At 45.4% G+C, this 15,980-nt stretch overlaps 1 protein-coding gene across 1 annotated transcript; it reads left to right on the top strand.

The window, feature by feature from the left end:
* Positions 1–3,664: 3,664 nt before the first annotated feature.
* ZACN (zinc activated ion channel) lies at positions 3,665–10,417 on the top strand (the record flags this gene model as incomplete). Its single annotated transcript, XM_060252110.1, has 3 exons — positions 3,665–3,901; positions 6,570–6,770; positions 10,317–10,417. Coding segments are annotated over exons 1-3 (495 nt in total), but the record flags the coding sequence as incomplete, so codon positions are not given.
* Between the last annotated feature and the right edge of the window lie 5,563 nt (positions 10,418–15,980).

The following is a 15,980-nucleotide window of genomic DNA, read 5'->3' on the forward strand; positions in this document are numbered from 1 at the left end:
TCTTCCGATCGCGTCATATAAAACGGGCACATGGCTCCCCCCCATCTGACCTGGATGGAAGTCTCGTGCTGTCTGCCTGCTCAGCTGTTTCCCCACAGCTCAGCTTTTCATACTTTTTACTTTTAACAGCCCTGTCTCAGACAACTTGGGGAAATTCCAACTCCTCCTTGCAAAAAGAGCTGCTAAGATCTCTGCTGGATCAATACGCCCTGTACCAGATACCCAGAAATGGAAGTTATCCCCTTCTGGTGACTCTCACTGTCTCTGTCTTCAATGTGCTAAATGTGGTATGTATAAAAGCTCTTAAACATTTACAACTTGTGGCTCTGCCCGAGACCTGGGATGATACTATAAAACAAGAGTTAGACTGCTGCCAGTTCTGCTATGTGAAATCCGAAGCGGAGTTGTAATGAGGAAACTTCGAGGGGTTGTTTGTGCAAAAAGGGGTTTTCTAGAACCCTTCATACTATTTAGATACTGTTGTATAAATGATAACAATACAGAATAGATTTTTAAAAAGTAATTATTGTGTTAGGCTCGGAATGAAGAATAACCTTGACTCGTTTCTTCACCAGGACATTTTGAAATACACGATCTCGTCGATTTTACTGTTGAATCAGGTACGGTTGTTCTTATCCAAGATCCAAAAATGCAACAATAGATGGAGGGGCTGACATAAAGGCTTGTGCATGTTTGGTCCATTCCCCTGTCCTTCACTCTGGGCGTTTTCGCACTCACCTTCAGCCGGCGCGACCCCCCTCTTCACCGCGCAGGATCTGCGCGGATTTCGCACGTAAAGCCGCGGGGCAGCCGGAAGAGCCGGAAACTCCCGGCGCTTTTGCAGCGCAAACATAAACCGCCAAAAAGCAGTTTCCATTTGCGCGGCTTTTGCGCCGGGAGTTTCCGGCTCTTTCGGCTGCTCCGCGGCTTTACGTGCGAAATCCGCGCAGATCCTGCGCGGTGAAGAGGGGGGTCGCGCCGGCTGAAGGTGAGTGCGAAAACGCCCTCTGCTTCCTAGTCAAATGTACAGAGAATAGAGTGCAGAGTAACGTTTACATTGCTCTTACTTTTGGACAACCATTTAGCAGCTTCCAGAGCTTGTCCAGACTAGCATTTTCATGGGTGTAATAATTTCCACTTGTGGAGTGACCCCCCATGCAACTGTCCGAAATACCCCTCTCCCTGTTCTGGGGAGGAGGTCCCTGACTCCTAGAAACAAGATTTCAGTGGTCACTTTGGGCTGCCCTGGGAAGAGGGAACAGTTCTGCTGCAGGGATGGAAACCCTTTTGACCATGGAAATGCTAGTCTGGATTCAAGCTTTTGTCTGTGTAAGCATGAGATCCTTGCTTTCCCTTCCGCCTGCTTTTTCCAAGCTAACATTCCCCACCCTTGGATTTTTCAGTCATGGTATAACGAACAATTGGCGTGGGATGAGACGGAATTTCCCTTCACCTATGTCACTGTGCCTTGGGATTCAGTGTGGACTCCCTCCCACACAGTTCGGGAAGCGTAAGTATTAAGAGTACACAGAACAGGTAAGGGACAGACTTGGATCCCCATGCTCCAATTTCTGCCCTTGAAAGGGCAGCATAAATGGAAAATGTCATGAGAGCAACTGATGCCGATCAAGAGTCAGCGTAGTGCGTTTTGGTTCCAACAGTGGACCAACCAGATGCAATGGGCAGCTGACAAGCAGAGCAAGAGGGAGGGAGATAATGCTTGCTGTTTGCCTGCAGCAAAATTCACTTCTTAAAAACAGCAGACCAGTTTTAAAGATGAGAGCGTATGTGGCATTTTCTACAGTGAAGACTGAGGTAGGCTTCCCAATCCCCAGGTCCCAGCGGGGGATCCCCCGGTTTTACAGGCTTCCCCCCTCCCCCAGTCAGCTGGCCGGCGGGGGAAGCCCCTCCCCCACAGCCATTATGCACCTCCATGAACAATTCCCATAGGGAATGATGGGGAATTGATCTGCGGAGATCTGGGGCTCTGGGGGGGCTGTTTTTTGAGGTAGAGGTGCCACATTTTCAGTATAGCATCTAGTGCCTCTCCCCAAAATACCCCCCAAGTTTCAAAAGGATTGGACCGGGGGTCCAATTCTACGAGCCCCAAAATAAGGTGCCCCTATCTTTCATTATTTTCTATGGAAGGAAGGCATTTTAAAAGGAGTGCTGCCCCTTTAAATGTGATGGCCAGAACTCCCTTGGAGTTCAATTCTGCTTATCACACCCTTGTTCCTGGCTCCGCCCCCAATGTCTCCTGGCTCCACCCCCAAAGTCCCCAGATATTTCTTGAATTGGACTTGGCAACCCTAGACTGAGGTGATGTCTTAGCATCTCTCTCTAGGTCTATGTAAGAACAAGAATAACTCTCCTTGAGTGCAGAGTAGAAGAATCAATTGATGACCTAAACTTAAGACATTTTTGGGAGCCACTCCTCCCCAGCCATGGATAATTATATAATTACGTACAGAGATAGAGGCTGCCTCCAAAGCAGGCTCAGGGGCTCATCTAGCAGTATCAAGTCACACTGTACAGCCTCATGCATATCCCCATTAAATTCATGCTGCAGAACCCACCCAGGAAGGGATTTGGCCTACGGTTTCTTCCTCCTCAGCTTATCACTCTCTTCCCATTTACTTTCCCCTTCCCTCATAATCCTATGCAGAGTTGCTGCAGGTTATCCATTGATTTCAGTGAGCCTAGACTGGAACAATTCTGTATAGGATTGAACTGAAAAACACTTGCCTTTTGGTGGACTCTTGCAGAGCAAAGGACACGAGGGGAAAGAGATCTCATTTCATCTGCTTCCAGTACCAGGATGAAATGAGATCTCTTGAAATGAAGGTGGCAAACTGGAGCTTTACTTTAATGATGACGAAGATCAATCAGTGGTTAAGATCTATTAATCATGCCAGTAAATGGATACTTAATATGACCCAATTTGATGCCCAGTTGGCCAGACACACATTAGCCACTTTCCAAATGCAACTACAGCAAACCAAGACACACATTATCCACTTTCCAAATGCAACTGCAGCAAACCAAGTTTAACTTAGGCCTAAACTTCAAGTGATGGCACAGTTTAAGGCATCAAAGGAGCACAGAAGTGTGGGGGAGAGGCTGATCCATGCCCCTTTTAGATCTGCCATTGTTCCCTTACTTTGCTTTCCCTATAAAGTAGGCTCCAATACTAAAAGTACCTGGTTAGAAAAGAAAAGCCCCTTGAGATAAGCAACAGGGAGTACCCCACACCACTCTTTATCCTTCTGTCCTACTTTAGGCCCCATTGGGGCAGGTCACATTTGAAACCATGTCTTTGCCACTGTTAAATACAGTTTAGACCACAGACCCAATGTAAAACAGGTTCTGTTTTTTTCCTGGTTAATACTGTGCTCTTTTTATTTCAATAGTAATAAAAGGAATAATATTCCCACAGAGCCCACAGTACTTGTTCCTTCCTCTTTCCCTGTTAACAAGGAAAGCTTTCACGAGCTCAGTGTGGTTATTTTACGCTCCTCTCCTCGTTGTGTGCTTAAACAGCACTGCAGTAAGCAATGAGCCTCTTGTGGTTTAAACAGAAATCTCCTTGGGCCTACACGGAACGGTAAGAGATCCCTCTTTCACTCGATAAATGCATGGCGAGGTTTCAGAATTGCACAAAAAGAGAGAGGGAAAAAAGCAACACCCTTGACTTCCTTCCCAAGATTTATGGCATCTCTCTTTTACTGCAGTTTTGAAGTAGAATGGACTACTGCATCCCCCAATGTGGTGCTGCACAGTGATGGGAAAGTGGAGTTCCAGCTCTCTTTGCGCATTGACAGCAACTGCAACTTTGATCTCTTCTATCACCCGCATGATAAGGCACACTGCACTTTGAGTTTCTTCTTTATGGACAACACAGGTGTGTAAGATATCTTTATGCTCTGGGATAATGCAAGGAAACTGGTTTTGATGCAGATAACCAAAACCTATTCAAAACCACAAGTCACGACTGGCTAAGAGATGTATCATAGGATTTATTGGGAGGGGGGGCCCCATCTGCATGTACCCACTATTTCAGAGGATAGTGGCTTTTAATCCAGTGGCTATTGTAAATTGTGCTTTCACTGATTGTAAATGAGAGTTGACTGCAGGCAAATGTACGGAGAGAATGTGCTTTTGTTGATACCATCAGTCGGAGACCTTGCATCTATCCTACGCAACATGGATAACTACCACCTGATAGCATAGACTGCAATTCCCAGACATTTTGGACACTATGATACCCAAATAACATGTATAATCTCCACATAAAGTTAGTATACTTCCCAGGAATTCACACTGTATGCACAGTCTGTAAACAGAGAATATGTATACTGACCAACCAATGTGCATGGTACCCAAATGACAGAATCCACTTGAAATGTTCTCCAATGTTACTTGGAGCCTCCCCACACGGACTAGCATGTTGGGCACATCTATGCTACCAATATCACTTGTATTTCTGCAAATTATCCGTTCAGCTCATTGCCTATGGTGGAGTTATTTTGGCAGAGGAAAACCTCTTGGGAGAGGGCAGGTGAAGGTTTCACGATGAACTCTTCTATATTTAAGTCAAGTCAAATAATCTGTTTATTGCTACCACCATTGACAGCTGTAACTCAAACCAAGAAGTTGCCGATGATATAAGCATGGACCAGAGATGCTGTAATAAGATTTAATACTTGGGCTTCTATAATAGAGAGTGGTCCATGAGCACCATTGCCACTGGTCCTTCACCCCCAAATCCCAGTCAATCAACAGTCTTTGTCAGCTTGCTCAGCCCATGACATTTTGACCGAGTGGTACAGCTCCTGTTTTGCTCAATGGGAGCCATCTCTAATGGGAAGAAAGGCAGGAAAGACCTTTTCTCAAGACCCCAGAGAGCTGCTTCCAGTCAAAGGTAGTACTGAGCTAAATGAACTTCATATGCATTCTCCCCTTCACAGAAGTTCCTAAAAGCTGGTATATGCATGCATTCATCCTGAGGGAGAAAAGTTCACACACCATATCCTTACATTTTGAAGATGAGTCCGAAATTGCCAGTAACTAAGAAAATTCTCTGCAAGGTCTTTACAAGCTCAGACTATAAATGGATGAAATCAGCAGCTCATTATCAGCCCTAACATATATTGGGGAGAACTTCAATTGAAAGAATTTGGTCATAACAAGAAGTTTCTTTCAACACTGTTATGATTCCATCTGTGAGAGGATGGAGTAGCTAGCTGATGATTTTTTAAAAAACATACTTAAACTAAGCAAAAAATGTATCTCCAAAGCTTGTTTGTGATATATTTATTGGACTCTTTCAAGTCAATGAGCTGGAATTCAAAGTTTCCATCAAGAATGAAATTCTGAACGTAAAACGTGAAGATCTTGTCACCAGCGTGAATGTCACAAGCCGAAGGGATATGCTGCAACCATTCTTTGTAGTGATGGTAAGGAGATCGCTTGGATTGTAACTCATATGCACTTCTCGGCTGGCTCATCTGAGCTGACTGGTGGGAGGGAGTGTGTGGCTGTAGCCAATGTCTACATTAGGCACCTGCAGCTCTACATTGGTAGGAATGTATGCCCCTGAAGCCAAAGTAGGTGTGAGAATAAAGGCAGGAAAGAAGGGCAAGGCAGTCAATGTGATTGCATAGTTGGAATAGCAGGCGCCCTCCTCTCTAAACCTTCAAGATGTATCGCAGATGAAATTTTTCTGTAATTCAGAGACTGCCTAAAGCGATAACAGCTCTACCTGGAGAGGGTAATTTCCTTCAAGGAGCCTCTTTTTGTATTGTTGTTGATACTTAGCATGGATACAGAGACTGTGAGCGTTAAAAGGATTCACATTCCTTCTCACTGAGCCTCTAAGGCAGAACAATATTGTCCTTGTAGGGGATGGGGTCTTATGCTGAGATAAAAGATTTAAGTCAGGGACTTCCAGGCATATGCCTCTGCTTCAACCATCACTCTCCGCTCTCTTTTATGAATTTTCTCAATCATAGTTCCACATTGTAATGGATTGGCATCATTCTGCATAAAACTCTGCAAGGATGCAGCTTGTTTGCTTAAATTATGAAAATGGCATGTTCATTTTGTTTTGTCTCTGTTAACGCAGGTTGGGCTTCTCTAGTCTTCAGAACAGGAATCTTTCTTGACAGTTGGCAATAGCTTGTTTACATTGTTTAGCATCTATTTTATTGAGTTTGATAAAGGAAATGCAGCAGGTTAGACCTCAAAACCTGTCAGTGCAAATGTCATCCCAGCTCAGCCCTTCTCCCAGCAGCCTCTCTCCTGGGAGCCATTTTGCCCTCGTCCTCCTCTGTACTGCAGCCTCCCAGAGAGCAGGGATTTTATTCCACATGGGCCCAGCACTTGTGGGAATAAACTTTCTGAGGGATGCAAATGGCTGCTGGGGTGGAGGGAGAGTTGTGAAAATCAAACTCACGAGGTCCTCGCACTCCTTCCAATGCAAGGCACCCTTACCAAATGCGCACAGCGGATGTTTGATGGAACCCACAGACTCATTCTTTCCATTTGAACTCTCGTCTCTTTCTAGATAGATTTAGAAAACCTAGGAATACGAACCATCCTTTCTCTGATTGTGCCAAGCGTTGCTCTCATGATAGCTGATGTCTGCGGCTTCCTCCTTCCCCTCAAAGAAAGGCCATCTTACATGGTCACTTTGTTACTGGCACACCTGGTGCTCTACTCCTCGTTGGTTGGGTCCCTTCCGGGGGCATCATCCTGCAACCCTCTAATCAGTAAGTTGAATAAACCAAAATATTATGAGGCCGAACAAAGAACACTGGCCTGTTTCCCCCCCGCCGCCCTCAAAAAAAGGGCAGTCCAGTCTCAATCCCCCCATTCATCCATAACAATGGCGGCCAATGTTGTGAGGTAGGGGCATGAAGTTATGGAGGAGATGGTGAACTTGACATGGGGCTGCTATTTTTGTCATCAGCCCATCCAACGTTCTTTATTACAAGACTCTCTGGCCTAACAATTCACCGTTTCAAAGGGAAATTGCAGACTGCCTTGTTGGCCAAGCCCCCTGCCCCTTATTGCTTCCCCTTAACGTCCAACATTCCACTCTCTGGATCAACTTGGTACCAGGACTAATCACAGCATGTCAAGAATTCAAATGAACCCAAACAAATGGAACCTGCAACTAATGGTAATTTTTGATTAATTCACAAACTGCACAGAATTGGGGAGGGACGGTAGCTCAGTGGTAGAGCATCTGCTTGGGAAGCAGAAGGTCCCAGGTTCAATCCCCGGCATCTCCAAAAAAGGGTCCAGGCAAATAGGTGTGAAAAGCCTCAGCTTGAGACCCTGGAGAGCCGCTGCCAGTCTGAGAAGACAATACTGACTTTGATGGACCAAAGGTCTGATTCAGTATAAGGCAGCTTCATATGTTCATATGTTCAATTCCATACTGATGTGGGGTGGGGGGGATGATCTATGTCAGGGGTGTCGAACTCATTTGTTATGAGGAACAGATCTGACATACATGAGACTTTGTTGGGCCGGGCCACGTGTGTACCTCTTTAAGATTAGGTAGCAGAGATACACATTTTGTAAAGAACACAAACACAAATATATGTTTTTTAAAAACTCAAAACATGCTTAAAACATTAGCACTCATTGGTCTTAAAGATGCTTTCTTTGTATTTCTCCCTTGGGATCCAGGGAACTGAGCAAAGGAAGCTCTGTCTCCTTCCTTCCTTCCTCAGAGGACTGCGGAGGGTGTGGGGCGGGGGGGAGAGAGGAGCCTCAGTCAATAGAACGAGAGGCTTGGCTCAGTAGTTCCACTGTGCAATTGAGAGAGCCTGGCAAAGCAAGCTATTCTTACCCCCCTTCCTCCCCGAGGGAGGAGCCTCAGCCAATGGAGAAAAAAGAGGTTTTGCTCTGTAGCTCCTGTGCAATTGAGCAAGCCTTGCAAAGCAAGCTGTTATGCAGAAAGAAGCAAGATATAGGGAGAAGGAAGCAGATGACAGCCAGTTGCTCAGGGCCTGATAGGAGCCCTCCGGGGGGCCTGATTCGGCCCTCGAACTGCATGTTTGACACACCTGATCTATGGCTTAGGATCTGGACCCCATGGCTTCACAGATGCAAGTACATTATGAAACAACTAGGAGTAAGGCCTGTTGTGAAGAAAAATACAATGGGCTGTAGAAGGAGGCTCTGGGTGAGTGCCCCACCTACCCTTGCTGTCTTCCCACCCACCCAAGTGAAGGCATTCGTTCCTCCCACCTCAAGAGGAGTGGATCTCTGCCATCTAAAGAGCAGTTGTAATTCTGAGTGCTCTCCAGCCCTCACCTGGAGACTGGCAACAGTGGTTCCCCAGGAGGAAAGGCCTCTGGGTGAGTGCCCCCCAGCCCTTGCTGTCTTCCCACCCACCCAAGTGAAGGCATTCAATCCTCCCCACCTCAAGGGGAGCTGATCTCTGCCATCTGGAGAGCAGTTGTAATTCTGAGTGATCTTCAACCTTCACCTGGAGACTGATAAGACTGGTTCCCCAGGAAAAAATGACATTGTACCTGTCTGTTCCATCCTTCCTCAAACACCACACTCTCCAGGCTGCACCCCTTAAATCTACAAGAATTTCCTAACCTGGAGTTGGCAACCCTATCTCCCTCCCTTTATCTGCCCCTCTGACTTCAGCTTTCCATTGCCTTCTTCCTCCCTGCAGCTTCTACATAGGAAAAGGACAATCTTTCTCCATGGGGGCGGGGGGGCAAAGCGGCTTATATAATTCTCTTCCCCCTTTGATCTGAACAACCCTGGGAGGCAAGTTAGGCTGGAATTCTGTGACTGGTACAAAATCACGCAGTCAACTTCCATAGCAAGAGCCTGGGTCTGGCAGACTGCACCCTGAAGCTCTAACTTGTATGCTCTCCTCAAAGTCCACCACAAAATCTCCAGGAATTTCTCACCAACCTGGAAAGGTATAACTAAAGGCCTCTGGGGAAGTGCACCGCCCCCTTGCTGTCTTCCCACCCACCCAAGTGAAGGCATTTACTCTCCTGTACCACCTCAAGGGGAGCTGATCGCTGCCATTTGGAGAGCAGTTGTAATTCTGAGTGATCTCCAGCCCTTACCTGGAGATTAACAAAGACAGAAAAAATTCCACCGAAATAAACAACACTTCTAAATGATAAAATTTTTTACTCTCCCCCCCCCCCTTCATATATATATAGATGGATCCAGCCCTGGCCAAATCTAGAACTTGCTGGCGGTTTTGGTAGCCTTCGTTCGCTCTCTCTGAATAGAAATTTCTTCACGGAGCCACAATATAGGAGTAAGAAATTTCTTCAGATGAAATTTCTTCATGGAGCCACAAAATTGCTGTTTCTTTCACCAGCAGAGGTCCACTGGTAGAGGAGAAAGGGATCACAATCACCACCAACTCCCACTGCAGTTTTCCAACCCTATTAGTCCACCTAAGGCCCATAACGAAGGAATAAACTTTCTGGGATTGGAAAGGACAATGAGGGGGAAAGGACACAATAGAAAGATCATCAATTTTCACATCCATGGATTGTTGCATTCAACCCTTCTCTTTCTCCTCTTTGTTATCTCATTGCTGCAGTGAAAGTATGACAATTTGATCCTGTCACTTCCTTGTCCTGTCTTCATTGCGCTGGCTTTACTTTGCGCGCAATACAAAACTCTCTAACCTTAAAAATTGCTTCGTTCTTTTCTTCTCTGTCTTCATGTTATACGTTGGTTCTTAGATAAGCCCTCACTCACAATATGAGAACTGCTGCTGGAAAGAACCCTACAATTACAAAACAGCTTTTACTACAAAATATATTTTAAAAAGCAATGGCAAACCACCCATAAAAAGTCTGCCGTGAAAATGTTTTGAAAGCAACGTCACCCCTGAGTCGGAAACGACTGGTGCTTGCACAGGGGATTACCTTTACTTTTTATATATATATATATAAAACCATTAGTTGTCAACCAATCCAAATGCCGTTATTCAGAAAGATCAGACAGGTATTAAGGTTTCGTTGATCACACTAACTCAGACCCCTGGAGATGGAAAGAAAATAGTGTAAATGAAATACAAAACTTGAGTGCTTTGATCAAAGGCCATAGTTTCCTTCTTGCAGAATTGACAATAATGTCATTTGAAGTCACTAAATTTCAAGTTGAAGTTAGCTGTGTGTTAACCCTACAGCGCATCCTGCTAAAGCTATAGAATTCCGCAGAAAGGCAGGTTCTCTCAAACACCTTTAGCCAATTGTTAAACAGTGAACTCAAAAACTATCAACAGCTGACTTCATCCTTTCAACCTCCAGGCTATTACTACATTGGTCTCCTGGTGTTGTTATTCCTCAGCACAATTGAGACGATTTTGGTGACAAAGTTGGTTGCAGACAACAGTGATCTCCAACTGAAGCATTTTAAAGGGGCCACAGCTACCCCAGTATTAACCAAATATGAGAGTGATTGTCCAGAAGAAAAAAAACCTAGGATGAATGGTAAGCCTTAATGGAAAGCAAAGAAACACACTACTTCAGCATTTCAAAATAAGATGACTAGCAGGCTATTTAGGATTATAACATTCTGATCCAGGCAAGGCTCTGGCTCACTTAATGTTCCTTAAGCACCAAAGGTCCATCCCACTCTGCAATGTCTGATGTGCCAAGAAGAGGGAGGTTCTAAAGTGATGCCAAAAGGAGGGGGACAGCTGCAACTTCAAGTACCTGCCCTCTCCTCACCCTTAAAGCTAAGGTATGAGATCTCTGTCCCAGAATTAAAAGCTTCGCCTGCTCCCTTCCTGCAAAGTAAGGTGGGTTGGAATTTCACAAGCCTAATTATTTTCTCAATTCTGATCAGAGGCGCATGGTTTCTCTGTTGCAGAATCCAATCCTAATGTATTACATATCTCAAAGTGAATTCAGCTTTTCAGCAGCAACTGTTCAGTCAATAAAGTTCCCAGCATACTTTGTGGCTGGATGCATCAAACAAATCCTGTTTCGTAGCTACTATTTATCCAAGCTTGTCTAAAATATCACTTTCTCTTATCTCAAATACTTTTTTGTCCCAAGGGGCTTACAAATTAGGAATTCCCTGAGTTAATCTTTCTCCTTTATTCTGCAGACTGCAGGACAGACGAAGATGAATCACATCTCAAGCAAGTTCCAGCAGCTTTGGACAGGCTTTCCTTCTTCATCTTCTTAGGACTGGTTGTTATATTTCATTTACTGTTTGCAGGGCTTTGGGTCTTTTGGAAATGTGAATCTGAGAAGCCTCCTGGAGAAAGCTATTTAGATGGCATCCAGAACAGACAAGGATGGTAACAATGCCATCCATGGACAAGAAATGCTAGCCGGCTCTTAGCAAGCTCAGGTTGTTTATGATAATTTGGTTAAATGAGACTTACCAGTGCCTTATATTAAAACACATGAGCAGGAACATGCTTTCAACCTTTGCGGGTCTCCAATTACAGTTGGATTAACAGATTACTATAATTTGTGTGCATTCCATTTTCTATTATTGAACTAGGCAGAACAGTGTAGAATTACAAGTACATTAAAAATAAACGGAGTACAGATGATGCATTTTATTCACCCTACAACAGGCCAGCCAGATGGGCCAGTGGAACGCTATTTGGTTTTTGCTCACCTGTTCAAAAGCTAACAGAACTGAACTAATTCAGGAGCCAGCGAAAGCATTTGCCAAGAGCAGCACGGAGGCACAGGGCAGACACAGCAGAAAGCTAACATAACAACTAATTCAGGAGCCAGCGAAAGCATTTGCCAAGAGCAGCACAGAGGCACAAGGTAGGGATGTGCAAAAAAAAAAAATTCGGAATTAAACGGATTCGGAAGTGCACAGGGAAAAAAATTTCGGATTCCCCATGCACTACTGAATACCGTATTCGGAATAGCCGCATATACGGTAGATGCACGGCTATTACCGAATATACGGCCCTATTATACCCTATGGGCCATTGAAATCAATGGCAAATAGGGTATATTTGAAGCCGCCTGGAGGGGGGGGGTTGAGGGAGAGCCCCCAAATTTGCAGGGGACCTGAAGGGGACTCTCCCCTCCAACCCCCCCAAGTCCCAAAAAGATTGGGCCAGGGGATCCCATTCCAGGGGCACCCAAAGAGGGTGCCCCTATTCCATCATTATACCCTATGGGCCATTAAAATCAATGGCAAATAGGATATAATTGAAGCCGCCTGGAGGGGAGGGGGTTTGAGGGAGAGCCCCCAAATTTGCAGGAGACCTGAAGGGGACTCTCCCCTCCAACCCCCCCAAGTCCCAAAAAGATTGGGCCAGGGGATCCCATTCCAGGGGCACCCAAAGAGGGTGCCCCTATTCCATCATTATACCCTATGGGCCATTAAAATCAATGGCAAATAGGATATAATTGAAGCCGCCTGGAGGGGAGGGGGTTTGAGGGAGAGCCCCCAAATTTGCAGGAGACCTGAAGGGGACTCTCCCCTCCAACCCCCCCAAGTCCCCAAAAAATTGGACCATGGGGTCCAATTCCTGGGGCACCCAAAGCCAAACCTAACTTCACACCAGAGAATCTCTATAGGCCCCAAATGCACTACATCCCTCTATCTAATCTATGAACCCTGGGCCTGCAGGCCTGGCACCAACATAAACCCAGTTGCCAACCTCACTGCCACACAAAACACAATCTGCTCAAGGTCTGCTCTGCAGACCTGCTTGCAGCAAACCCAGATGCCAGCTCTCCAGCCCTGCCCCAAATAACACGGGGAGAGCTTGTCAACCACAAAAAGCCTGCTGGTTCTGGGTCTCTCACCCAGGTGCCAGCTTCCCTGCCACAGAACACACAATCTACAGATGCCAGCTCTCCAGCCCTGCCCCAAATAACAAGGGGAGAGCTGGCAAACCACAAAAAGCCCGCTGGTTCTGGGTCTCTCACCCAGGTGCCAGCTTCCCTGCCACAGAACACACAACCTACTCTATAAAAACAAGAAAGTGACCCAGCCCACACACACCCTCACCAACCCCCACACCAACCAGAGGCAATTTAAAAAACCAAAACAAAACCAGCAGAATCACAAAAGGCCAAGTGTTAAAAAAAAGTGGCCTTTTCACCAACAAGAAAAGGGGGACAAAAGTGGCCTTTTAAACAATGGAAATTAGGCCAAACAGCACCCGCCCCAAGAACCCAAAGAAAAGAGTAACAGCAGCAGCACAACACAGCACAGCAGCAACAAATCAAACACTGAATACTTTTAAAACAGTAAAAAATTAACTTTTAACAATACAGGAATTTTGCCACCCCCTCCCCCCAAAAAAACCCTTCACCCTAACCCCAAGAAATTAAAGCCACCCAAATCAGGAGAAGTAAAAGGACACTGCACTTTTAAAAGTCCTCTCACTAAATTAAGATATGGGCAGATTGGCAAACCCCCCCACCCCAGGCCCCCTCCCCAACCAGAAACCCCAAATAAGCTACCCCACCACCACCCAAATCTGGATAAGTAAAGGGACTCTAAGTCTTTTAAAAAAGTCCTTTTACCAACAATAAATAAAAAAAGAGAACCCAAAGAGTGTTTTACCTTGTCTTCCAGGGAAGTCTGAGTGAGAGAGCTGCAGCAGCTTAAGCAATCTCTTACACACAGCATGGAGGAGTCAGCCAGGAAGTGAAGACTCCTTAGAAAGCCCTTCAAAGCATGCATTTCCAATGTATTTTACAAATGCATGCTTTGGATTGGCTGTTGGGGCTCCTCTTCCCCCTCCCCCCTCCCTGATCCCAGGGATGTTAAGGCAGAGGCGGGAAGGTGCCAAAGGAGCTCCTTTGAAGCTCCAGAAGCTAATTGCCGCCTTTTGTTTTGAATTGACAGCTGTTTGCTTATGAATAGCTATTCGTAACTACACAACGAGCCTATTCGGCTGCCGTGTAATGGGCGCTTATGGAAGTCGGCTGCAGGCTATTCCGTATGCGGCCGAATCAACACTGGTTCGGCTGTAAATATGGCTCGGCCGAGCCAAATGCACATCCCTAGCACAGGGCAGACACAGCAGAAAGCTAACATAACAACTAATTCAGGAGCCAGCGAAACATTTGCCAAGAGCAGCACAGAGGCACAGGGCAAACACAGCAGAAAGCTAGGACTGATTCAGAGCTTGGTTGTCTACAGAGAAGGGTCTGGCTCATAAATATATTTTCATCATTTGATGAGTATAAGCATCTTAACGATGTTTTTGCATGTTGGACTGAGCCGTCACAGAAGAGTCACCCCAGAGAACAACCTTCTTGTATGTCCTCAAATGCAGTGCTTGTCAATGGAATTTCATCATGTATGTGGCTGAATAATCACGTGATGGACATGCATGATGTGTACTACGGAATCTAATCCAGCCCTGGAGAGGCAGAAGACATGTAAAGGTGTAGGGAAACAGGCAGACTACCAAACAATGGGAGCGGCCAGAGAGAGGTGTGAACTAGCCACAAGGCTTCCACTTAGGAGCAAAGATAGGTATAGCAACATGAGAATGCACTGATGTTCAATAATAGCAGCCCGTCAGTTTAACAGTTTTCTGTTGCAATTTTTCCAATGACTCAAATTAGCCCTTGCAACTCCAAAAGATGATTATATTATCTAGATGTAGGGAATGCTTCTGTGAGACTGTAGGTCTTGTAGCCTTCCTTCCAAAACTGAGGATAAACCCCCCTTTCTTAATCCTTCCTGAGATGGAAAATGAACTTGAATCGCTGTAACTTAAATCTGCTAATTTTACTTCTAAAGATCCAAACCCCGCCCCAAGTCTGATTCTTAATCAGCCTGTTTAAGACAATCTCAAAGGAGGTTAGCTGCTTGTTCTGTGGTCTTCATGATTACTCATTTTATACCTTCTGGTTATGCTGTCTGTATCAGTCCATTTTATGGATAGATTTTATTGATAACTTTTGATATTGTCAACATTTTAGAAGAAGATAGAAGATATTGGATTTATATCCCGCCCTCCACTCCGAAGAGTCTCAGAGCGGCTCACAATCTCCTTTCCCTTCCTCCCCCACAACAGACACCCTGTGAGGTAGATGAAGATATTGGATTTATATCCCGCCCTCCACTCCGAAGAGTCTCAGGGAGGCTCACAATCTCCTTTACCTTCCTCCCCCACGACAGACACCCTGTGAGGTGGGTGGGGCTAAAGAGGGCTCTCACAACAGCTGCCCTTTCAAGGACAACCTCTGCCAGGGCTATGGCTGACCCAAGGCCATGCTAGCAGGTGCAAGTGGAGGAGTGGGGAATCAAACCCGGTTCTCCCAGATAAGAGTCCGCACACTTAACCACTACACCAAACTGGCTCTCCAATATTGATATTGATTTGTTGATATTGGTTTTTGATTATTTTGTTTCACAGTTTATTATTTTTGTTGGTTGCCTCAAGCAAGCCTCTGAAGAGGTGGCCTCTACATTTCCCATGTAAATAAAGTTTCTCCCTATATTTGCAGGAGATATCAAAAAGTTATTGCCTCCGCTTCTGTGATGCGCTAGCTTTGCATTCCTCTTCACCGGATAAAGAGCTCTTTTCTAACAATGCTGACTGGTTAAGCTTTTGAAGCTACTGGGCTGATCTATAAGATTCTACAGGGAGTTCTTTCCAGTGGATGGGGAGCACTTCTAACACAAATAGGAACTACCTGACCCCCATGTAAAGGGTTTTTTTTTTTTCCATTGTCTGGGGGAAAGGAAAGGTCACCTGTGCAAGCACCAGTTGACTATTTCCATTTGACATTTCTTGTTCAAACAGAAAAGGTGAGCTTCAATCCTATTAGTCACAGCCATCTTAGGCCACGCAGTCTTTAACATGTAGTTGCATAAAGTCATTTATAATGGTCTACTTTTTGCCCTATGTAGAAGTGTTTTTGCCTTTTACTTGCTGGCTGCAATCCATTATATCCTCTCGGCTTCAATTTTAGCATTAAGCAGCTTCACAGGCTGTGCTTGTAATACAGTCCTAA

The sequence above is a fragment of the Heteronotia binoei genome, chromosome 13 (genome assembly GCF_032191835.1).
Source record: "Heteronotia binoei isolate CCM8104 ecotype False Entrance Well chromosome 13, APGP_CSIRO_Hbin_v1, whole genome shotgun sequence".
In the NCBI taxonomy this organism is placed as follows: Eukaryota; Metazoa; Chordata; class Lepidosauria; order Squamata; family Gekkonidae; genus Heteronotia; species Heteronotia binoei.